This window comes from Thamnophis elegans, chromosome 7 (genome assembly GCF_009769535.1).
Source record: "Thamnophis elegans isolate rThaEle1 chromosome 7, rThaEle1.pri, whole genome shotgun sequence".
Classification (NCBI taxonomy): Eukaryota; Metazoa; Chordata; class Lepidosauria; order Squamata; family Colubridae; genus Thamnophis; species Thamnophis elegans.
The window spans coordinates 83,623,550-83,649,217 of record NC_045547.1 but is presented as its reverse complement, the minus strand read 5'-3'; the positions used below and the strand labels follow the sequence as shown (position 1 = coordinate 83,649,217).

At 47.0% G+C, this 25,668-nt stretch overlaps 2 protein-coding genes across 2 annotated transcripts in view; both read right to left on the bottom strand.

Moving 5' to 3' along the window:
* The window catches only part of CAMK1D (calcium/calmodulin dependent protein kinase ID), a 136,018-nt gene extending 125,724 nt beyond the window's left edge, over window positions 1-10,294 (bottom strand). Inside the window, 1 exon segment of the mRNA XM_032222175.1 lies at window positions 9,965-10,294. Coding sequence (XP_032078066.1) covers window positions 9,965-10,059 — 95 coding nt within the window. The 5' untranslated portion in view covers window positions 10,060-10,294.
* An 11,735-nt stretch (window positions 10,295-22,029) lies between these two features.
* Window positions 22,030-25,668, bottom strand: part of CDC123 (cell division cycle 123) — a 30,378-nt gene continuing 26,739 nt past the window's right edge. The window contains 1 exon segment of the mRNA XM_032220940.1: window positions 22,030-22,213. Coding sequence (XP_032076831.1) covers window positions 22,181-22,213 — 33 coding nt within the window. The 3' untranslated portion in view covers window positions 22,030-22,180.

Genomic DNA, 25,668 nt, shown 5'->3' with positions numbered 1-25,668 from the left:
AGTAACATCCAGCCTGCCTCCTTCCACAATCAACCCCCTTTCTAAAGAAAAAAAAACCCAGTGTTTCTAATGTTTATTTTTCCCATCCTGGGGGGGGACAAAGGCTAATGCCGCAGAGAGAAGTTGTAACTTTTTGTCAGCAATTTCCCTTCTTAATTCTTTGAAGATCCGTCAGATGGATGCCATCTGGACTTATCTCCCCGTTCCTCCCAGTCGGTCGCTTAAGCTTATTAACATTTATTTCTCTCCGTTGGGTTGGGGGGGAGGCAAGAGCATCTGTTCTCTATCCTCAGCCTCAGTGAAAAAATAAAAATAAAGAAGCAATTCAGCTTCGGTGCCTGTTTTTCTTGCTTTTCTTAAATCTCTCTGCCTTCCTTTCTCAGTTCCCGCATCCAATTTGTATTTTTATTTGTCTTAAGGCCCTTTGCCAGATGTTCCTCTAAGTTTTCCTCTCTCTCTCTCTCTCTCTCTCTCTCTCTCTCTCTCTCTCTCTCTCTCTCTCTCTCTGTGCTTTTTTTTGCATTGACTGCCCGGGATTTCTGGCTGATGTTCCTTTTTTGCTCCCTTAGTGCCATGATAGCAATAGGAATAGCAGTTAGACTTATATACCGCTTCATAGGGCTTTCAGCCCTCTCTAAGCGGTTTACAGAGTCAGCATATCGCCCCCACAATCTGGGTCCTCATTTCACCCAGATAGATAGATAGATAGATAGATAGATAGATAGATAGATAGATAGATAGATAGATAGATAGATAGATAGATATAGAGAGAGGGAGAGATAGATATAGAGAGAGGGAGGGAGGGAGAGATAGATATAGATAGAGATAGATAGATAGATAGATAGATAGATAGATGATAGATAGATAGATAGATAGATAGATAGATAGATAGATAGATAGATAGCAATAGCAGTTAGACTTATCTACCGCTTCATAGGGCTTTCATCCCTCTCTAAGCGGTTTACAGAGTCAGCATATCGCCCCCACAGTCTGGGTCCTCATTTCACCCAGATGATAGATAGATAGATAGATAGATAGATAGATAGATAGATAGATAGATAGATAGATAGATAGATGATAGATATATATATAGATGATAGATAGATAGATAGATAGATAGATAGATATAGATAGATAGATAGATATAGAGATATAGAGAGAGGGAGAGATAGATATAGAGAGAGGGAGGGAGAGATAGATATAGATAGATATAGATAGGATAGATAGATAGATAGATAGATAGATAGATAGATAGATAGATAGATAGTAATAGCAGTTAGACTTATATACCGCTTCATAGGGCTTTCAGCCCTCTCTAAGCAGTTTACAGAGTCGGCATATCGCCCCCAACAACAATCTGGGTCCTCATTTCACCCACCTTGGAAGGATGGAAGGCTGAGTCAACCTTGAGCCGGTGAGATTTGAACCGCCGAACTGCAGAACTGCAGTCAGCTGAAGTAGCCTGCAGTGCTGCACTCTAACCACTGCGCCACCTTGGCTCTATGGCACACAGGGTACAGGCAGCAGGAGGAGCCCCCTCTGCGGACACACCAGCCCTCACCCAGCGAAGCTCCACCCAGGCGCGTGCCCCCTGGCAGCCCGCTGATTTTCGGGTCTCTGCTGTGGAAGCGGGAGATGCGAGCGCATGGGCGGGAAGCCAGCGGGTCACAGCGGTGAGGCGGGGGACGGATACGGGGTGGTGGTGTTCCCCCCGCGGCCTGCTTTTGGTCCCAGGAGGCTTCAGTGAGGCCCGCTTGGCTCAAAAATGGGGCATGGGGGGGTCGCGTGCATGTGCAGGGGGAGCACGGAAGGGCCGTGGATGCATTTGCAGGGAGGTGGAGCACACTGCATTGTGGGCGAGGGCAGGCATGCGCAATTTTGGCACACGAGGACCAAAAGGTTAACCATCACTTCCTTAGGAAGAGCCTCCAGAAGTTGTGAATGCTCCAACACTGGAAGTTTTTAAGAAGATGTTGGATAACCCAAGTGGTGTAGGGTTTCCTGCCTAAGCAGAGGGGTTGGACTAGAAGACCTCCAAGGTCCCTTCTGACTCTGTTGTTCTGTTCTATTCTATTCTATTCTATTATTTCTATTCTATTCTATATTCTATTCTATATTCTATTCTATATTCTATTCTATTCACTATTCTATTCTCTATTCTATTCTCTATTCTATTCTCTATTCTATTTTCTATTCTATTTTCTATTCTATTCTCTATTCTATTCTATTCTATTCTCTATGCTATGCTATTCTCTATTCTCTATTCTCTATTCTATTTTCTATTCTATTCTATTTTCTATTCTATTCTATTCTATTCTATTCTATTCTATTCTCTATTCTATTCTATTCTATTCTCTATTCTATTCTCTATTCTATTCTACTCTATTCTCTATTCTATTCTATTCTATTCTCTATTCTATTCTCTATTCTATTCTATTCTATTCTCTATTCTATTCTATTCTCTATTCTCTATTCTCTATTCTCTATTCTCTATTCTCTATTCTATTCTCTATTCTATTCTATTCTATTCTCTATTCTATTCTATTCTCTATTCTATTCTCTATTCTATTCTATTCTCTATTCTATTCTCTATTCTATTTTCTATTCTATTTTCTATTCTATTCTATTTTCTATTCTATTCTATTCTATTCTCTATTCTATTCTCTATTCTATTCTCTATTCTATTCTCTATTCTATTCTATTCTATTCTATTCTATTCTAGTGATACACAAATTCCAGGAGTTGTTGGAAAAGCAATAATTCCCTATAACTGACAGTTAGGAATCCTGACATCTTCTTAAACAGCCAGTCCTTGGCTTAAAAAACACTCTGTTTAGGGATCGTTCAAAGTTACAGCGGCGCTTAAAAAAAGCGAGTTACGGCCGGTTTTCACACTTATGACCCTTGCTGCGTCTCCAGGTTCGCGTGATTTCTATTCGGATGCTTGGCAACTGACTCGCCTTTAACGACGGTCGTCCCAAGGTCATGTGAGATCAATCACCTTTGGTAAACCTCCGGAGAAACAAAGTTAATAATGGCGAGGCCAGAATTCATTGCACCACCGTGGGGCTCACTTAACAACTGCAGCGATTCACTTAACGCACGTGGCGAGAAACGTCGTGAAATGGGGCAAAACTCACGGAACATAGTATGTCTCCCTTAGTAGCGGAAATGTGGAGCTCATTTGTGATCATAAGTCAAGAACTTTCCGTATTTCATAGCATGGTTTTCGACCGTAACTTGAATAACGGAAATGGAACCAAAGTAGCCTCAAATATGCAATTTATTCCCAATATTTTTTTTATTCTTTCGAAAGCGCTTCCTGAATTTGCTTTTCCTGCACAATCTATTTTGCTACTGGCTGGAAATCCTGCCCTCATAAATCATCTCTCTCTTCCCCAGCCTTGTCATTTCCCTTACAGTCATCATCATATTCTTGCAGAGTTAGGAATGTAAATATTATGCATCCCAAAATTATAAATATTATTATGTTCTTTCTTTCAAGGACTTCTCTTCCAAAAAACGAATAGAGGGCCGAAATATGGATCCCATCCCCTCCGTTGTTCTGCAAATCAAACATGGGCACGGCTCACCACAAATGGAAGCAGGTTTTTCAACCACCAGAAATCTCTATGGATTAGCCATCAGGACCAGCGAATGGGAAGACGGCTCCCCATTAGTCACCCGTATTGTGACAACTTTCCCCCAAAGTTTCACAAAATCACCATGGCAATCCCAAAACTTCGAATGACGTCACGCCAAGGCTCACCGAAACCCAGAGGAAACTGTCAGCTATTCTTAGAATCCTCAACCGTAGTTCACAACAACACATAAAGTATGTTCTTTGGCCCTTCTTTTAAAACACAGCTAAATATGATGATGAGCAGTGGGGAGGAGATATAGAAATAAAGATATAGAGGTAGATAGATAGGTAGGTAGGTAGGTAGGTAGGTGGGTAGGTAGGTAGGTAGGTAGGTAGGGAGAGAGAGAGAGAGAGAGAGAGGGAGGGAGGGAGGGAGGGAGGGATATAGATATAGATACAGAGAGAGAGATAAAGATAGATAGACAGATATACAGACAGACAGACAGACAGACAGATAGATAGATAGATAGATAGATAGATAGATAGATAGATAGATAGATAGATATAGAGAGAGGAAAGATATAGAAATAAAGATAGATAGATAGATGGATGGATGGATGAATGGATGGATGGATATAGATATAGATACAGAAAGAGATAAAGATAGATAGATAGATAGATAGATAGATAGATAGATAGATAGATAGATGATAGATAGATAGATAGATAGATGCATGCATATAGATACAGAGAGAGAGATAAAGATAGAGAGAGAGAAAGAGAGAGAGAGATAAAGAGAGATAGAGAGATAGAGAAATAGAGAGATGAGAGATAGAGAGAGAGAGAGAGAGAGAGATGGATAGATATAGATACAGAGAGAGATAAAGATAGATAGATAGATAGATAGATATAAAGATATAGAGAGAGAGAAAGAGAGGAAAGATATAGAAATAAAGATATATAGAGATAGATAGATAGATAGATAGATAGATGGATGGATGGATGGATGGATGGATGGATGGATGGATGGATATAGATACAGAGAGAGAGATATAAAGATAGATAGATAGAGAGAGAGAGAGACAGACAGACAGACAGACAGACAGACAGACAGACCAAATATCCCTGAAATTCTGCATTCAAAAGCTTTTCTTCCCCAGAATTTTGGGCTAAATGCAAAAGCCCTTACTCTCGTGTAAATAGGAGGAATGTACAGTTTTACAAATGGATGCACCCTGGTTTGTAAGTAGATGTCGCTGTAGTTTTCTACTACACGTTAATCAGACCTAACCTCGGAGTAGCCACTGTGTGCCTCCATGGGAATGCCCACTCCCTCCTCCTCCTTCCCTTCCGCATGGCTCCACACTCACCCACCCAATGGCTTGATTGACAGCAGCTCCAGTCCATCAAGCAATTGGGAGGTGTAGCATGCGTTACTCGGAGGAGAACTCCTGATCCCAGAGCTACTATCGGCTGAAAGCACCAGCTTCGAGCCACCAGCTGATATTTTATTTTATTTTACATATTGATTTTTTTCAGGCCCACCAAAAGCTCTAATCTTCAGTGTATTAAAACATGATTGATGCTCCAAAAAAGCTTCTGGGGATGAAAAAAATAAGCGAGATTTGTTTGATTTGTTCCAGTATATGGGTAGTCCTCAACTTACAACAGTTAATTTAGTGACTGTTCCACGTTACGACGGCAGTGAAACAGATGCCTGCTGATCAGTTTTCCCACACGAGACCCTTGTGGCATCCCAAAGCGTGGTCGGAATTCAGACCCTTGGGCAACTGACTCGTATTTATGACGGTCGCAGTTTCCAGGGAGGGGTGTGTATCACATGATCCCCTTTTGCGACTGTTCTGATGAGCAAAATCCAGGGGGGGGGAGACAGGCTTCGCTTAACGACCGTTGGACTGATTTAACAACAGCAGCCATTCGCTTAAGCCTCCATGGCAAGAAAGGTGGAAAAATGGAGCCGAACTGACTTAACAGGTGTCTCGCTTAGCAACAGAAATGTTGGACTTAATTGCAATCGTAAGGGGAGGATTGAATCTCAGAGGTTTCCTAAGGGCTGGCCCCGTGAATGGAGAAGCCCCTATTGGACCCCAGTCCACAAATAATTCCTCAAAGTAACGTAGAACCCAACCTAGAACTCTGGAGAAACTTCCTGACAGTGAGGAGAATTAACCAGTGGAACAGCTTGCCACCAGAAGTTGTGAATGCTCCATTATGGGAGGCTTTGAAGAAGAGATATAAGGTCTCCTGCTTGAGCAGGGGGCTGGACTAGAAGACCTCCAAGGTCCCTTCCAATTCTCTTACTCTGTCATTCTGTTATACTTTATCTTCCTTCCTTTTTCCTCCCTCCCTCCCTTTCTTTCATCCTATTCCTTCCTTTCTTTTTCCTTCCTCCCTCCCTTTCTTTCATTCTATTCCTTCCTTCCTTCCTTCCTCCCTCCCTTTCTTTCATCCTATTGCTTCCTTCCTTTTTCCTTCCTCCCTTTCTTTCATTCTATTCCTTCCTTCCTTCCTTTTTCCTCCCTCCTTCCCTTTCTTTCATTCGATTCCTTCCTTCCTTCCTTTTTCCTTCCCCCCTACCTTACTTTCATTTTATTCCTTCCTTCCTTCCTTCCTCCCTCCCTTTCTTTCATCCTATTCCTTCCTTCCTTTTTACTTCCTCCCTCCCTTTCTTTCATCCTATTCCTTCCTTCCTTTTTCCTTCCTCCCTTCCTTTCTTTCATCTTCTCCCTTCCTTCCTTTCTTTCTTCCATCCTTCCTCCCTCCCTCCCTTTCATCCTATCCCTTCCTTCCTTCCTCCCTCCCTCTTTCATCCTATCCTTCGAGTTGTCACGGTCTTTCAGGGGAATGTGGATAAACACCCACATCCTTCGGCTTTGAAAGGGAGATGAGCACCGCCCCCTAGAGTCGGGAACGACTAGCACATATCTGCGAGGGGAAACCTTTACCGTCTACCTGTAGGAAAGCCACGCCTTCTTCAGACCAACCACAAAATCTGTGCTCTCAGCGTTTCCTAGGTGATTTCTGATTCTAAATTCTCTTTGGGTCATCTCTGGTTTAATCCGGATTATGAGATGAAGCAGGTGGGATGACTCAACACGATTTGAAACAGACATTTCCTTCAGTGGGGAAATCCTCCTCCTCCTGCATCAGCCACACTTTCCTGCTTTCAGCCCTGCCTCTCACCCTCCAAAGGATCACCGTTGAATCAAAAACACACTCCTAGCAATAGCAATAGCAATAGCAGTTAGACTTATATACCGCTTCATAGGGCTTTCAGCCCTCTCTAAGCGGTTTACAGAGTCAGCATATCGCCCCCAACAACAATCCGGGTCCTCATTTCACCCACCTCGGAAGGATGGAAGGCTGAGTCAACCCTGAGCCAGTGAGATTTGAACCGCCGAACTGCAGAACTGCAGTCAGCTGAAGTAGCCTGCAGTGCTGCATTTAACCACTGCGCCACCTCGGCTCTCTAAAAATAAGGACCGTTGCCAATCCTGCACTTTGGCTGTTAAGCGTACAGTGCAATGGGAAAGTAGAACAATTAATTGCACAAAACCAGTGGTGGGATTCAGCCGGTTCGCACCTATTTGGGAGAACCGGTTGGTAACTTTCTAAGCAGTTCGGAGAACTGGTTGTTGGAAGAAATCTTATTTTATTTTTTTCCACTTTATAGGGCTAATCCTGTAAGGAAGGCAGGAAGGAAACATTCTGGTGTTGTTTCTAGCCTCATCTTTATTGTCCTCGCTTACAGAAACTGCCTCTTCATTAACCCTTATTACCATTGTAACAACTAAGGCGAAGCAACGCCCATCGACGTGAGTGACATTGACTTGGCCACGCCTACATGATCACATGACCACTAAGCCCCGCCTATCCACCTGGTCATTAGGACAGAGAACCGGTTGTTAAATTATTTGAATCCCACCACTGTACAAAACGCTTGGTCGCCTTCTAGATTGATCTGGTCTTCTTTGGGAAAAAGTACCACAAAGCCCATGTTGAGACTGCCGATGGATTCCTGGTCTTCCAGGCCTTGCCGAAAACCATTGTCATTGGATAAGCAAAGCGAGGACACTGTCCCCAAATCCAGCGGTCCATCCCCCAGCCCCAATCATCTAGAAGGGCTCACCTGACGGACCAACTCGGAGAGTAACGGAGTTGGAAGGGACCTTGGAGGTCTTCTACTCCAACCCCCTGCACAAGCAGGAGATCTATACCAGCAATGGGCCCCCACACCGTACCCCCATGCCCCGTTTTGGTTTCCAGGTTGTTGCAGGAGGTGAACCCCCAAAATGCAATGTGAGTGGGGGCCCCCCCGCACATGCGCCCTGCCCCCCCTCCTACGCCTCCCCACCCTCGCCATGGATCCAAGAATCTTCTTCCTCGTGAAACCATCCACCACCACAAACGTAGTGGCCGAGACCCGAAAACCAGCTGGCCAGCAGGAGGCGCCCAGGACTTTGTGGCGGAGCTAGGCTGGGGTGAAGGCTGGCGTGCCCGCAGAGAGGGCTCTGCGTGCCCCTCGCGGCACGAGAGTGCCAACGTTTCGCCATCCCAGGCCAACAAGGTCCCTTCCCTCTCTGTTAAGCTATGTTCACCTCTGTTCATCCCGCCCTCCTCGCCGTTACTACGACTGAGCCGAGCTTCCACCGATACTTCGGTGGTCCACTAGGGCTTTCCCCGACGCCCGGCCGGAAGAATATTTTGCAAGTGCTGGATTTGTGGTTTTAATCGCTTCTTATACGCGCCCCCCGCCCCAACCCGCCGGGTGAAAACCCCGCCAGGGTGGCCACGATGCCAAGGAGATTGCAATCAAAACCTCCATTTTGCTAATCTTTTTATCCGAGCACTATAAATAAAAAGGGGGGGGAGGGAGAAAATATTCCAGCAAGAAGAGTGAAGGAGGGTGGATAAAAGAGATCCCACCTCCCCTCCTCTCCTCGCGGCTCCACATGCTATGAATAGATCCCGCTGTCAGATTCAGGAGGAGGCACACGCCACAATCTGTATTTACCCTTTGAAATCCCAGCTCTATAAATACGGACAGCTGACATTCCTGGTTTTGTATTAGCCCCCCCCCCTCCACCCACCCACCCCGCCGCTTGCCATGGATCCAAGAATCTTCTTCCTCGTGAAACCATCCACCACACATATGTAGTCCTCGACTTACGGCCTCTAGCGAGCCCTGCCTTCCTGTCGCTAAAAAGCGAGGAATTCGTTCGTGCCCATTTTACGACTTCCCTCGCCGCCGTCCTTAAGGGAAGTGGTGTTAAAGCAGGAACCTGAATCCAGTTTCGGATGGCGCGGCCCCGTGGGACACCGCCGCCGTCGTAAAAGCGAGTCATTTGTCATTATCTGAATGTAAATCACACAACACACACACACAGACAGAGGGAAGCTGGAACAGTTAACTGTTAACTGTTAACTGTGAAAAGGGCTGTAGGTCACCTAGTGGCTTCAAACGGCCACTAAGCGAACCGTCGTAAGCCGAGGACTACCTGCATTCTACAAGAGACCCTCCACGTGGGCAGAGGAACAGGCAGTCCCCCCCACCCAGACATCAAAATCCACTTTCTTACGACTGTTTCCAAAAGGACTTTCCGTCACCAAGGCCACCCACCGTCTCTGCTCAAAACACCAGTTGGTGAAAGAACCAGCGTGGTTCCAGTCCCACAAACCAACACAAGGAACACACCTCCTGCCCACAACGGACCCAGCCCTCCATGCCAGGTCTGGGACAAACAGAGGACAGTTGGCCGAGACACATCGAGATAGGCTCTCTGCCCCATCCTCGGATGGGGAGGAAGGTGTGGAGAACAACCTTTAGAGGTTTGGCTACACAAACCAGCCTCCTCCGCTTGGCGCAGAGAAGGCACCGCAAGGACACACCACCCTGTGTGAGAGCTCAACAACTCAACCTCAACCAGAGGAGGAGCCCAAGGCTACCTTAAAGCAGGTTGAAGGCCAGGAAGAGAGGTGGGTCTGGTCCACCACTGGTGGTGGTGAGGGAGCCTCTCAGGGGCCTCCTCGCTGTTGGCTTCCCCCAAGGGGGACCTGGTGGACATTGGGTAGGACATCTCCCCCCCCCCCAGGGCTAAGTTGGGTGGGGAAGGGAGGGGCTGAGAGGAGGTGGGGGAGGGCGACCCCCTCCTTCTCCAGAATGAAGGGTCGGGGGTCTCCTTCCAGGGGAATGGGGTTTTTCCACCCGCCCCGTCCCACCTGGCCAAGCGCTGCTCGGAACAGGGACCCCCTTACCCCCAACTCCAGCGCTGACCCCTGCCCGCCTCTCCCCTTCCAAGTGGAGACCCCCTGCCCAGCCCCCTGGCCCCCCAAGGATGGCGAGAGGCGCCCCGCACTTACGTCCCCAGGGTCTCCTTGAAGGCGAAGATGCGGCCGATGTCCTCGGCGGGCTTCTTCCAGGACGAGCCGCGCGTCTCGCCGTTCTCCTGGGCCATGGCCGCGGCGGAGGAGCCGAGGGAGCCGGCGGGCGGGCGAGGCGAGGCGGGCGCCAGCCGGGGAAGGAGGAGGAGGAAGAGGAGGAAGCTAGCGGCTTTTGCTTTCTCTTCTTCGCGGAGCCCTCCGGGTTCTTCCTGGCAGGCGGTGCGGAGCTCCTCTCGGGCTAAACTTGGACAGTTTCCCGGTCCTTTTCCTTCCTTCCTTCCTTCCTTCCTTCCTTCCTTCTTTCCTTCCTTCCTTCCTCCCTTCCTTCCCTCCCTCCCTCCCACCCTCCCACCCTTCCTTCCTTCCTTCCTTCCTCCCTTCCTCTGTCTTCTTTCCTTCTTTCCTCCTGTCTTCTTTTCTCTTTCCTCCCTTCCTTCCCTCTCTCCTCTCGTCTTCTTCCCTTTCTTTCCCGCGCCTGCTTTTCACGCCATCCTTCCTCTCTCTCTCTTTCTCTCTTTCTCTCTCTCTCCCTCCCTCTCTCGGCTTGGTGGGGTGTCAAAGGGGGTGGGGGGGAGGAGAGGCGTGCCCCCCCCTCCTAGGAGGCTGGAGGAGGAGGAGGAGGAGGAGGAAAGGGAAAGGGGAAAAGAAAGAGAAAGTCGCTTCCCCTCCTTCGCCTGCCTGCGCTTTGCAGCGAGAGTGAACTTTCCCTGGGAAGCGCGCGGCGCTCTCGCTTCGCTCTAGATGGGCGGGGGGGGGAGCTCTGCCTCTAGGCGTGTGTGTGTGTGTGTGTGTGTGTGAGAGAGAGAGAGAGAGAGAGAGAGGGAGGGAGAGAGAGAGAGTCAGTGTCTCTGGTTGTGTTTGTGTGTGTGAGAGAGTAGAGAGAGAGTGCCTGTGTGTGTCTGTGTACGTGCGTGTGTGTGTGTGTGTGTGTGTGTGTGTGTGTGTGTGTGTGCAAGTGGGAGCGCAGCGGAGGGCGACCCTCTCCCCCTGCCCTCCGGCGGCTGCAGCTCCAGGGCCCCCGCTGGCATTGCAGGGCTGGGGGGGGGGCGCTGAGTTGTTATGGTAATGGGGGAGGGCGGAGACGCCTTTCTTCCTTTCTTCCATCCTCTTCACCCCCCCCCGCTCCCCCTCCCTCCCTCATCCCGCTTGCAAAGCCCGCTCCCCCTCCTCCTCCCTCTCCCCCCCCCCCGTTCCCCTTGCGAAGCGGCCCGCCACAAATTCGCATTGCACCAGCTGGGTCCCTTCCTTCCTTCCTTCCCCTCTCTTCTTCTCTTCCTCCCTTCCTTCCTCCATCCCTCATTTTTTCTTTCCAACCTTTCTCCCTCGCTTTCCTTTTTTCCCCTTTCTTCTTCCCTCCCTTCCTACTCTTCCTTCTTTTCCCTTTCTTCCTCCCTTCTTTCCTGCCTCCATCTCTTTTCCCCTTCCTCCTTTCCCTTCCTCCCTCCCTCCCTTCTTCCCTTTTTCCTTTCTTCCTCCCTTCTTTCCTTCCTCCATCTCTTTTCCCCTTCCTCCTTTCCCTTCCTTCCTCCTCCCTCCTTCTCTTCCTCCATTCCTCCCTCTCTCCCCTTTTTTCCCTTCCTCCCTTCCCTCCTTCCGGCCAGTGGGGAGGCGAGAGGCCGCGGCAACGGGCTTGGCAAGCCGGGAGCGGAGCCGCGGGGCCAACAATGCGGCAACCGGCCCGCAGTCGGGATTGCCTGGCCAGGAAGACGGCTCCGGTCTGCAACGGGGCGGCCGCGGGGGAGAGCCGGCCTGGGGTCCCTCACCGCCACCAAAGACGGGGGGGGGGCGTCCTTCAGCCAAGACCCCTCCTGTCCCCAAACACATCGGCAGTTCGGCGGTTCGAATCCCTAGTACAGGTCTCCTGCGTTAGCAGAGGGTTGGACTAGATGACCTCCAAGGTCCCTTCCAACTCTGTTGCTGTTTACTGTTTACATGAGCGATTGGGGGGAAGGTCAACAGCTGTCCACCCCCCAAAGTGATCAAAGGAACAGCTGGCTGTTCTCTGGTTCAAATAACTACTTCCCCCCTTTCCCCTTTTTACAATTAATCCAGATGTTTGTCTCCCTACTTAAGAGGCTCCAAACCGGAAAAGGGTAGACTAAATGATCTCAAGGGGTCCCGAATAGAGCAACCAATCTCCCATCCAGCCTGCTTTCCTCTACAGCTGGGGTTTGCCCCGTTTTTAACCCTGGTTGCCCACTCCCCGGAGGGTCTCCCACCTGCTGTGAATCACAAGCAGCCAGCTGCACAATTGGGATTTACACACACCGCCTCTTCTGCTACTACACTGTGGTTGGGGCCTCCAGAGCATCAGTGCAAAAAAAAAAAACCCCAGGCCTGTGCGTTATTGAGTAACCTGTCCCCTTACTGACCTGGGTTCAGTGTTTAATGCGTTCCTGGCTGGGATTAATTGTGGTTTAAACTGCAAGGATTTTGCTGCCTTGAAGGGCATAATCACCCCAGAAGAAATCCCAACTGCAATGCAGTTCATCCTTCACGGCGACAATTTCATTCGCCTGCAGCTGGCAAAACGTGGTTTAACATTTGGCAGGGGCACCTCTGGCAGTTGATTTATTTAATCAAGCATTGCTTTCTTTAATAAAGCGATTAATTTATTGATTTAACAAAGCGACTGGTTTAAGAAAGCAACGTTGAAGAGGCAGGACGAAGCTCACTGAAAAAATAGCTGTTTTCCCCCACAATTATCTGAATATATATATATATATAGTCCTCAACTTAACAGTTCATTTAGTGACTGTTTCGAGTTACAACGGCACTGGGAAAAGGGACTTAGGGCTACTTTTCACGCTTACGACCATTGGAATCCATCCCTGGGGTTTCAGGTGATCAAAATTCAGATGCTTGGCCACTGACTCATATTTACGACGGTCACAGCATCCCAGGGTCACGTGATCCTCTTTTCGTGACCGGCAAAATCAAAGGGAAAACCAGATTCACTCAACAACTGGGTGACCAACTTAATAACTGCAGTGATTCACTTAACAACTGTAGCGAGAAAGGCCATGAAATAGGACAAAACTCAACACTTAAATGACTCGATTGAAATTTTGATCACGCGGCTGTAGGGATGCTCCAACGGTCGTAAGTGTGAAAAATGGTCACGGGTCACTATCTTCAGAGTCGTCGTAATTTCAAACGGCCACTAAAACAATTCGAGCCCCCCCCCCTACTAATGGACATAGTTAGTCATTCAAATCTTCCCGTCTCTGGATCAAAATCCAACTTTGTGCTTTACCTGTAAGTTACCTTAAAGGAGGAAGAGGAATAGTAGAGTTTTTTTGTCCAGAGAGGTCCGAGGTTAGATTTGAAAGCTGAGCAAAAAGGAGAAACACCTCTTAAGGCTGAACTAAATTCCCAGGAAAGATTCAGCAGCTGGAAAAAGATTAATTCCCAAGAATGAGACCACATGCCTTTCAAATACTCACACCTGGCTAAGAAAGCTTAACACAGTGTTTCTCAACCTTGGCCACTTGAAGATGTCTGGACTTCAACTCCCAGAATTCCCCAGCCAGCCATGCATGGCTGGCTGGGGAATTCTGGGAGTTGAAGTCCAGACATCTTCAAGTGGCCAAGGTTGAGAAACACTGGCTTAACAGAATAACAGAGTTGGAAGGGACCTTGGAGGTCTTCTAGTCCAACCCCTCCGCTCAGTGCAGGAAACCTATACCATTCCAGACAAATGGTTTGTTCTATCTCTTCTTAAAAACTACCAGAGATGGAGCGCTCAAAACTTTCTGGAGGCAAGCTGTTCCACTGGTTTATTGTTCTCACTGCCAGGAAATTTTTTCCTTGTTGGATTTAACAGATTAGCAGCTGGAAGGAGATCCAGTTCCTGCAACCGTTCCCCCGTATGTTTTAGCCTCCAGTCCCCTCATCACCCTGGTGGCCTCTTCTCTGCACTCCTTCTAAAGTCTCAACATCTTTTTTTTACAGTGTGGTGACCAAAACTGGATGCAGGATTCCAAGTGTGGCCTTACTAAAGCTTTGTAGAGTCGTGTTAATACCTCACCTGATCTCGATTGCATCCCTCGGTTAATGCAATTTAAGGTTGCATTAGCTTTTTTGCCTTCCATCCATGGCTTCTTGCCCTGCCTGCAGGCGCTTTAGAGAACAGCTTGAACCCCCCTCTTTTTTTGGGGGGGCAGCCCCTCAAATAGTGGAACACTGCTATCCCCTAGCCCTTCTTTTCATTAAGCTAGACATCCCCAATTCTTGCAACAAGTCTTTGTAATGTTTTAGCCTAAACACTTCTGTTCTTCTTTCATTATTTACAAGATGTTCCCCATTTCCTATCGTTTTGGAAACACACTCTGCACCATTGGTGTCCGCAGTGCCACTTTTCCGTACGAGAAAATTGACCTGATCTGATTTTGCAAAATGTTGTGTTTTTTTTTAAACTCAGAAACTGAGTTTATAGTGAAGTTCAGCCAGTTAGCTAACACTGCCCCCTGGTGGACGCTAGCCAATTTTTTCTTTTCTTTAAATCTCTTCTTATGTTGGGTTATTAATCAGAAGCGGGTAATAAAAACAATATTGTTGTGCCTGTATTAAAAGTCATTTGGCTATTAATATAACGCCAGGATAAATACACCGAGGTATTAACGTTGTAACTGGAATGAATGAATCAGGGTCTTTTGCTTGGCTTTTATGATTGCAATCTGGTCTTAGAAGCATTGGATTATAAATTAAATAGATGTTTTTCACCCACCGGCGCTAAGACAGAATAATTACATCAAAAAAGCTCCCTGTAGAATTCCTGCATCAATTCCTCGCTTTATTTAACTTTTGCCTCTGCAATTCTGAAGCCTGGTCCTTCTTTCAAAAATTGAATTACAGCGAAAGGCCAGCCTATTTGTTCCCACTGATTCTGTATTAGGTGGGAAATGCTCTCTTTAAAAAAAAAAATGTTTGATTGCTTGGCAGAGCTGGAAGCAGAGTCGGACAGTGAGGAGGTTGGGGGAGGAACATGGCAGGTCTGGGGAAGGCTCGGAAGAGGGCTCTGTGTTGGAGGCAGAGAGGGGGCCAGGGCCATCTGGGAATTATTTTCTGCCTCTGGAGCCTCCGGAGTCTGACATCAGTGAGGCAGAAGAACAGTGGGAGCCTGTTCCCAGTGTGAGCATGCACAGGGCTGCCAGAATGCCAGAACAAGTAAGAAAACGGGAGTAAGGCTTGGAGGTGATTGGCCCCTCCCATACGACATAAAAGAAGAGCAAATGGGACGTGAGCCTTTGAAGGAAGCAATCAGTTCATTTTGGTCTGTTCAAGCTTTGAGAAGTTCTGTTTGACTCTGTGCTAAGTTTGACCCTGCTCTGCATTGGGCAATTAGGTCTCTGGCACCGTTTCAAGGGAGATAAAGATGGATGCTTATCAACATTCCCCTGAAAGATTGTGGCAACTCGAGCAGACATCTGTCGGAATCTTCACAGACTGTTTGTGAAGCCTTGCGGACTGTGAATGATCATAATTTACAGCCGTATAAACCAAGATTGTGATTTATGCTTTCTCAGAATAACGCGATACATAGAATTCCGCATGTACATACCACACACAATGTGCATAAATCTGGGCTTGCAGCTATCAAGGTTTTGGAAAACAGAACGACAGAATAACCATATGAAATGTTTAAAAGTTGGGGAAGACTATGGATGCCCTTGAAGTTTGAATTCCGAAGAAGTCTCCAGAGAATATCATGGACCTCATTTGACCAACCTCGGAAGGACGGAAGGCTGAGTCAGCAACCCTCAACCGTAAGGATCAAACTGCTGGCCATCGGCAGAGTTAACCTGCCACACTGCATTCTAACCCCTGGGCCACCACAGCTTTTTAACTGAGAGTTCAATCCTTGGTAGCAACAGGTATTTCTTTCCTAGGGCGCAAAGGAACATCTGCTATGAACTTCACATAGGAAGGTCATCCGGGCAGCAAATGCTCAACTCCATCCAGTCGCCTTGATTCTACCTTGAATTACGGCATTACCAGGTCGTAAAAGGGGTTTTTCGTGTGCTGTGCCATGCCTACCACCGTGGAGGTAACGCAAACCTGCCGGAGAGGTGGTCAGTGGGAATATTACAAGTGCATCTGAACAACCCCGAAAGGACAACTTTGTAGAACCACCTTTTCCTTGAACGGAAGGACTATCGGCGTTGAGTCAACCGCAATTTGGTGCTAACCTCACCTGTCTTTGAAAGAGCGATGCAGATTAAGAAACTTCGGGCTCCCTTAATCCTTGGATTAAAAAGTGCCTGGGACTTTCTTGTGTGCAGTGTGTTAGCGGCACAATGGAGCATGACTGTTCCTTCTGACTCACTGCGGGCGTTGTGAACTGCCCCCCCCCCCACATCCACGAGCTTAATCCGGGTTGATTGTCCACTCCTGCTGAGTTATTGAAGAGAACGGAACAATTTAGAAAACTCAAGTCTTTTTTACTTAAATGTACAGGCTGTGCCTTGCCCGCCAGGCTGCCTGCATATAATTATGTTTTATTTATCAAGCTTGCTGTGCAAATTGTGAAGATAAGTTACTGCAGGAAAAAAATTTTTACAGTGGGGGAAAAATAAAAAGGTTTCCAGAATTTGCCAAATACTCCAGCGGAAAGCAGTAAAACTAGATTGACTGGGCTTTAAAAGGTAAAGATTCCCTTTGCATATATGTGCTAGTCGTTCCCGACTGTAGGGGGCGGTGCTCATCTCCGTTTCAAAGCCGAAGAGCCAGCGCTATCCGAAGACGTCTCCGTGGTCATGTGGCTGGCATGCCTCAACACCGAAGGCACACGGAACGCTGTTCCCTTCCCACCAAAGGTGGTTCCTATTTTTCTACTTGCATTTTTTACCTGCTTTCGAACTGCTAGGTTGGAAGAAGCTGGGACAAGTCACGGGAGCTCACTCCGTTACGCGGTGCTCGGGATTCAAACCACCTACCTTTCTGATCCACAAGCTCAGCATCTTAGCCACTGAGCCACGGCGTCCCTCTAGTCTGAGGAAGGCGTGGCTTTTATAATGCTCCCCAAATATTCCGTCACTAGGTAACATCACCAGTGCTAGTAGTGAGTAGGGTTTGCAGGGAGGACTGTGGGGTCCTTGGTGCTCTCTGATCTTAGTTCTTTTCTTGCAGACTTTTCATGACCCAACTAGGTAACATCATCAGTGCTAGAAGTGCAGGGTTTGCTCCCTATTCATATCCAGTTGTTGATTGTTCGTTGATTAGGCTGTTGTTTGCTACCTAATTGTTTGTCAGGAGTTAATCCCTGCTTATCTGTTTTTCCGGCTGCCTCGACCGTTATTGTTTAAGTCCAATTCGCAGAGATTGTGAGCGTTATTATAAAGCACATTTTAACCCCACTTCCTTCCCCAATTAAACTAAACTCTAGCTGCAAAACTCACCGCAAATGAACCCAATTAACGGAGGCAGTTTTAATTATTAACTCAATAGGCATCAGAACACCACGGCCCCCATCCCACAAGGCTCCATCCCACTTGGAAGAAAAGTGTTATGATGGCTAATTAATCATCAGTTGTACTTTCTTCCCCACTTCCTTTCCTTCAGAGCAGCCAGTGCATAGTTCACCCCCACTTTGCTGCCGTAACTCAGCGTGTCTGATCGACGTGCCTCCTGCGCCCGTTACCAATTTTCGCTTTTGAGCGTCCATCTTTGTGATAGCGCTAAACAAGCTGCTACAGGGCAGAGTTTCCGTATTATAAGGCATCGCCTATTTTGGGGGGTGGGTGGGGGAGAAGAATCGAGGCCACCTTTAACATTTTGGGTGGGGGGGAGGTGGCCGAGCCAGCCGTGTGCGGCAGCAGCTGAAAAAAAGCTGTATCCACAGAGGCTTAGAATCAAAATCACCTGAAGTGTACATACCGCTTTGTAAAGCCTTAGCAAGGCCACAGCTGGAATCCTCCATCCGATTTTGGTCACCACGTTACAAAAAAGATGTCAAGACTTTGGAAAAAGTGCAAAGAAGAGCAACTAAGATGATCAAAGGGCCTGGAGATTAGAACGTTTGAAAAATGCCTGCAGGATTTGGGTATGGCCAGCTGTTGTGGCCCAGCAGGAGCCGTTGGTGCTGCCACCAGACTCCCAACAGCGAGGGGCCCTCTGAGTCGGCTCTGGAGGATGTGGAGGACCCTGGACAGGGTTCCGACTCCGAGCAGGGCGCAGAGAGACTGGTTGGCCACCAGGAGGCGCCTGAGCCTTGGACCAATGGGGAGGAGACAAGGGAGAGTGAGCCGGACGCCAGCAGTGAGTTGTTCCTGGATGCACGCCATCGAAGAGCTACTAGGCATCAGGAACAGTTGCGCAGTTACAGGAGGTGATTGCACTCAGCTGGTGGTCATTAGGCTCCTCTCCAGACTATAAAAAAGACTGCTTGTGCACATGCCCCTCTTGCAGAAGTCAATGCAGGAATTAATGTTGGAGAACATTATTGTGAGCTTGGCAGGCTGGATTGCTGCCAAGCCTTATCTGTGCCGGTTTGCTGCCAAGGACCTGTCTGTCTGTTAATTAAATGCCGTAACTTATCTTTGGCTTGGAGTGTGTGTTGGTGTGGGACGAAGGGGGTCAGAACAGCCAGCCTAGAGGGAAAAAGGACTCGGAGGGGTGGGGGACACGATAGCAATATCCCAGCATTTGAGAGGCTGCCACAAATAAGGAGTCAACTTATTCTCCAAAGCACCAGAAGGCAGGGCGAGAAACAGTGGATGGAAACTAATCCAGAAGAGAACTAAGGAGAAACTTCCTAACAGGGAGGACAATTAACCAGTGGAACTGCTTGCCACCAGGAGTTGTGAAATGGCGGGGACTGGCTACACATGTGCTTACATATTTTCAGGGGAGGGCTTATTTTAAGCACATACACTCAAAAGCCCAATTGGGCTTATTATCCGGGGAGGTCTTATTTTCGGGGAAACGGGGTGTTATTTATTATTGAACTGTGAAACTCTCTCTCTTTTTCCTCCATTATCTTCCGTACTGCTCTGTTTTCCAAGGTCGGTGCCCACAGGGAGCGTAGAGAGATATAATTACGCCGTGCCGGTGGAAAATTTTAAGGCGGCAAATTGTGGCTTGGGAATAAATTAACAGACGCCGTGTCGAGCGCCTGCACTTGGCTATCACTTTCCGGCTTAATTGTTTGTGAGGCAGTCGGGGTATTGTTCCCTAAGATGGCTCCATAAATCTTTAATTAAATATAATCAAAGATAATCAAAAGATTGATTCTTCTTCTCCGTTCTCTGCACCCATAGAGCGTCGTAGGGAAAACTGTTGGGTGGGAGACTGGGCTTTTTGCAAACACTTACAACTGTTCATTTAATGACGGCACTGAAGAAAGGGACTTGTGACCGGTTTTCACACTTAACGACCGTGGCAGGATGCCCCGAGGTCACACGATCCAAATTCAAAAGCTTGGCAAGTGATTCGTATTTACGACGGTTGTAATGTCCCGGGGGTCCCGTGATCCCCTTTTGCGACCTTCTGACAAAGTCAAGGGGGAAGGCGGATTCACTTTGTAACCGTGTTACTAAATTAACCAATGTGATTCGCTTAACGACCGCGGCGAGGAAGGTCGCAACGTGGGACCAAACTCACTTCACGCACGTTTCACTTAGCAGCAGAAATTTCTACTTAAGACTTGTATTTCTTGTGACTTCCTGCCACGGCACAAGAGAGAGAAAGTTCATTTTTCTTCTTTTAAAAAAAAAATGTCCTCCGATCACGAGATCAAAATTCAGACACTTGGCAACTGGTTCATATTTATGACAGGCGCAATGTCTTTTGGGGGGGGGGGTGTCACGTGATCTGTTCTGAGCCAGCTCCCCATACACCACAAACCCTCTGACGTGAACTCAAAAGATTCCTTTATTAGGAATGCCGGCAAAAAGTTTCTCGCGCAGGCTAACAAGTCCGTCCGGCAGGGAGATGAATAGTTATCTGCTGCACTTATTCATCTCCGCCCGCTCCTTTTATCCCCAGAGTTAGGGTGAGGCTTCACTAACAACAGTGGCTCTTCCGTCCCGAGGACCGGCCCATAGATTTCCACTGCTCTCCTCTCCTCTGCCACAGCTATTTATCTCTGCCCCCTTCTGTTTATCTCCAGAGTTAGGATGGGGCTTCGCTAGCAGCGGTGGCTCTTCCGTCCCAAGGACCGGCCCATGGATTTCCACTGCTCTCCTCTTCTCTGCCACAGCTATTCATCTCTGCCCCCTTCAGAGTTAGGATGGGGCTTCGCTAGCAACAGTGGCTCTTCCGTCCCAAGTACCAGCCCATGGATTTCCACTGTTCTCCTCTCCTCTGCCACAGCTATTCATCTCTGCTCTCTGCCTTTTATCCCCAGAGCTAGGGTGGGGCTTTGCTAGCAGCGGTGGTTCTTCCATCCCGAGGACCGGCCCATAGATTTCCACTGCTCTCCTCTCCTCTGCCTTCTGTGTATCTACGCATCAGGCACTGTAAACCACCTGTTCTTCCTCTTCCTCACCAGCCACCTCCAGACCTGGGGGCTGTTGACTCTCCATCTGAGGATTGACAGACGGCCCGGCTCCACCTCTCTCTCTCTCTCTTTCTGCCAGCTCCATTCCTCTTCTCGCTCGGGTTGCCCTGATGATGACTCTGACTCCCACGCCTCTTCCTCGTCCTCCTCCTCTGATTCAGCTGCCGGAGGGGTTGGCAGGCAACAGGCCATTTGTGAGCCCCCTTTTTGCGACCCTCCTGATAGCTGCATCGATGGGGAAGCCCAACTGACTTAGCAACCATGTTGCTACCTCAACAACTGCAGTGATTCGCTTTACGACTGCGGCAAGGAAAGGTCGCAAAAAGTGGCCAGATTTCACTTCGCGGCTGTCTGACCGATCTGTAGTTCAACCCAGAGATGTGACGTACATCTAGAACCCGCATGGGGTTTATCGGGACTCACACAACAGTGCAATAGCCGCCCAAGGCACCATCTGATTAATGACACAATTTCATGGAACGTGCCTGGCAAATCCTTTGATAACCGCAGCTCCGCGAGAACCTCTCGAGGAGCAGCACGAAACGATCTGTTATCCAGCTACTTAAGTAGCTACTTAAAAATATTAACCCTAGCCCCCCCCCCAACCCATTTCCCCAGACGGCGGCTTACACTCAGTAGCAAATCAGGGGAAGTGACTGTTTCTTAGTGCTTCTCTGGGTGCTGAAATCAGAGAATTTCGCAGTGAAAAATTGAATTTAGTCCGAGAGAGAAATTAAGAAAGATTGGGCTCAACTGTGGTCTATCTGTATTCATGACAGATATCTTTAATTCCCTGTATCGCTGGGGACTGGACTAGATGATTAGGGGGCTGGAGGCTAAAACATACGAAGAACGGTTGCAGGAACTGGGAATGTCTAGTTTAATGAAAAGAAGGATTAGGGGAGACATGATAGCAGTCTTCCAATATCTCAGGGGTTGCCACAAAGAAGAGGGAGTCAAACTATTTTCCAAAGCACCTGAGGGCAGGACAAGAAGCAATGGGTGGAAACTAATCAAGGAGAGAAGCAACTTAGAATTAAGGAGAAATTTCCTGACAGTTAGAACAATTAATCAGTGGAATGACTTGCCTCTAGAAGTTGTGAATGCTCCAACACTGGAAGTTTTTAAGATGATGTTGGATATCTATTCGTCTGAAATGGTGTAAGGTTTCTTGCCTAAGCAAAGGGGTTGGACTAGAAGACCTCCAAGGTCCCTTCCAACTCTGTCATTCTATTCCTTCTATATCTACTGCAGTTATCCATCGCCTTGAAAGAAGGCAAGATTTTCCCACGCCACAAATCGTATCCAACTATTAGTAAATTATATCTGGCACTTGGTGCTGGTTCCCATTTTACGCGCAGCCTTTTGTCTTTGGCTGATACGATGTCCTTTCTAAAAGGCAGAATATTATCCGCCCCACCATCCATAGGAAACCTGAAAGAAATGCAAAACCAAACACTTAGAAACGAAATATATAGACTTAGTGGGAGAGAACCTGAGTCCCGTTGGTGGATCTGTTATTTCCCAAGCAATTTTTGTCTAATGAGGTGAAAACATCTTTATTCTGTTAAAGGGTTATGCAATATTTAGCATCGCCTTCCTTCTGGGACGAAAGAAGTTTTCTTACTCAGAACTGCTCTAGTTAAAATCCTATTTTTTCTGGGTGGCCTCCTTTCCATTTTTTCAATTCATCCTCATGGTTCGTCATCCTCTGGCTGATTTCTTTTCTGGTTGGAAAAAACAACAACAACAACACAAAAATTGGAGTGGATATTTTATGGATTTATTCATTTAAAAAAACGTACTATTTTGTTATTTCAGTCTTACTCCAGGGGATAGGGAAGGCATCAGGCTAGCAACTAGGAGAAGTGAATTCTAGTTCTGCTTTGGAATGGAAGTCGATTGGGTGACTTTGGACCAATCACCAGGAGACAGTGAGTTCTAGTCCTGCCTTAGGCACAAAAGTTGACTAGTGACTTTGGGCCAATCAACAGGAGATAGCAATATAGCAATAGCAGTAGACTTATATACCGCTTCATAGGGCTTTCAGCCCTCTCTAAGCGGTTTACAGAGTCAGCATATTGCCCCCACAGCCTGGGTCCTCATTTCACCCACCTCGGAAGGATGGAAGGCTGAGTCAACCCTGAGCCGGTGAGATTTGAACCGCTGACCTGCTGATCTAGCAGTAGCCTGCAGTGCTGCATTTAACCACTGCGCCACCTTGGCTCTGGGGACTTCTAGTCCCGCCTTAGGCATAAATGGATGACTTTGGACCAATCACCAGGAGATGGAGATTTCTAGTCCCGCCTTGGGCATGAATGGGTGACTTTGGACCAATCACCAGGAGATGGGGACTTCTAGTCCCGCCTTAGGCATGAATGGGAGACTTTGGACCAATCACCAGGAGATGGGGACTTCTAGTCCCACCTTAGGCATGAATGGGTGACTTTGGACCAATCACCAAGAGATGGGGAGTTCTAGTCCCGCCTTAGGCATGAATGGGTGACTTTGGACCAATCACCAGGAGATGGGGAGTTCTAGTCCCGCCTTAGGCATGAATGGGTGACTTTGGACCAATCACCAGGAGATGGGGAGTTCTAGTCCCGCCTTAGGCATGAATGGGTGACTTTGGACCAATCACCAGGAGATGGGGACTTCTAGTCCCGCCTTAGGCATGAATGGGAGACTTTGGGCCAATCACCAGGAGATGGGGAGTTCTAGTCCCGCCTTAGGCATGAATGGGTGACTTTGGACCAATCACCAGGAGATGGGGAGTTCTAGTCCCGCCTTAGGCATGAATGGGTGACTTTGGACCAATCACCAGGAGATGGGGACTTCTAGTCCCGCCTTAGGCATGAATGGGAGACTTTGGGCCAATCACCAGGAGATGGGGATTTCTAGTCCCGCCTTAGGCATAAATGGGTGACTTTGGACCAATCACCAGGAGATGGAGATTTCTAGTCCCGCTTTAGGCATGAATGGGTGACTTTGGGTCAATAAACAGAAGATAGTGAGTTCTAATCCTGCCTTAGGCATGAAACCCAACTGGGTGACTTTGGACCAATCACAAGCAGAGAGTGAGTTCTAGTCCCGCCTTAGCCATGAAAACAGATTTTTTAAAAATTGTACAAAACCTTATACACAGCGCAAACCTTATACACTCTCTCTTAGCTGAACCCACCTCACAGAGTTGTTGCGGGAAACAAGAGCAGGAAGGAGCATTGTGTATATATTTACAGCCTTGAGTTGCTTATAAAAAAATAACAAAGCTTAGACATAAATTAATAAAGCTAAAAAAATAAATAAATCACCACCACCACCACACGAGGAGCTTGGCCCGAGAGAACCTGACTCTCCGAAAACGGCCCAGGGACAAAGCTGAACCTTCCTTCTCTTAACTCCCATTTTCCGAACCATCCTAAGAGCTTTGCACAAACCGAGAAATTCAACGGGTTTGTGGAGACCTCAAGAAGAAAACAATATACAAGCCGCTAGATGGATGAAGAACCAATAACCACATTCGCCACAATGATCGTTAGAAATCAAATGATCAGATAAGAAACCAACAGAAAGAAGAGATTTAAAAAAGAAATCTTGGACTGTGCAGAGATGAACAGGTTAACATTGAGAATAAAGGACAGAGAGGAATCGGAGCATTTCAAGACGTGGGGAAGATTCTATGATCGGCTAGAGAAAGAAATTTAGAAAAGAAAGCAAGAAAACAGATGACACGGGGGGGAAATAGAAAAGAAAGAATTAAAAGTATATGTTAGATAAAAATAGGTAGGGTATATGATAGTGAAGAAAAGGGAAATAGGAAATGATAAGCACAAAATTGTATCTGGGCTCACGGGAATGCCAGCCCGAAAATACACCAGTTGAGAGAGGAAAAGAAATCACCACAGTTAGCTTGTATGTATCCAAATTTATAATTTAAATGTTGGAGATATGATTGTGTTGATGCTATGTATTATCATGTATGGCGGATTTGTAAAAAAAGCTAAAGCATTTTGGATAAAAATATGGTGGATTATTTAAAATATTCTTAAAAAGAGGATAAAGTTCACTCCTCAGTTGTTTTTGCTAGGTATAATTACAGACAGTACAGTTATAGGGACTAATTTGATTCTGAATTTAATAACGCCAGCAAGATTGCTGGAAGAAGGAAGAATTGCTTATTATTCAAAATGGACGTTAAAAGTAGTAAACTTAGTAGAGACGGCTAAAATTTCAGCATATTGGAAAGATTGTTCAGATGAGAAACGCAAGTTGGAATGGAGAAGATGGATTGACTACATTCAAAACAAATATCGGACTAAGGAACTTCAATTAGCTAATGAATGAACAATGAATGTTATAATTTATCCAAATTTAGCTTAATAAAAGGGGAGTTAAAGTACAAGAGGGAGGTAAGATGTTATAGTTAGTTAGCTTGTGTTAATGTACGATTGTTAAATGTTTATACCCTGTATTTTGCTCTGGGAAGTTGGGGCGAAGGGAGGGTTGGAAGGGTGGCAGGGTTGGGGTGGAGGGAGGGAAGGGGAAATATTTGTAAAATTTATTAAAACTTTTCAATAAAAAAAGAGGTAACCACAACAACAGAAAAGGAAAGGAAAAGAGGAGGAGAAGAGAGGAAAGGTGAGAGAAGGAAGAAAGAGGAAAGTAGAGGGAAGAGGGAAGGGAGAGAAAGAGAAGGAGAGAGGGTAGGAGGAGGAAAAGGAAGAGAGGATGAGAGGAGAAGAGAGGAAAGGAGAGAGAAGGAAGAAAGAGGAAAGGAGAGGAAAGAGGGAAGGGAGAGAAAGAGAAGGAGAGAGGGTAGGAAGGGGAAGAGGAAGAGAGGAGTAGGGGAGAGGGCAAGGGAAGAAGGGAAGGGAGAGGAGAGGAGGAAGGAGGAAAGGAGAGAAGCGAGGGAGGGAGAAAAGAAAGGAAAAATAGAATGATGATAACACAAAATAGGTGTATGGGATGGTAACCCAGAAAGTATAATTTAACGTTTTATGGGGGAAAACAAATACATAAAAGTGATAAATATAAATAAGAACTATAACTATGTGTCAATTGAAAATATGAATGTATATTATAAACTAATGGAAATTCTTTGTTCTAATATTTGCTTTTTCTCCTTGGAGATAGGTGATATTATAATACTTTAAAGACTTATTGTTATTTGATAGATAATTAT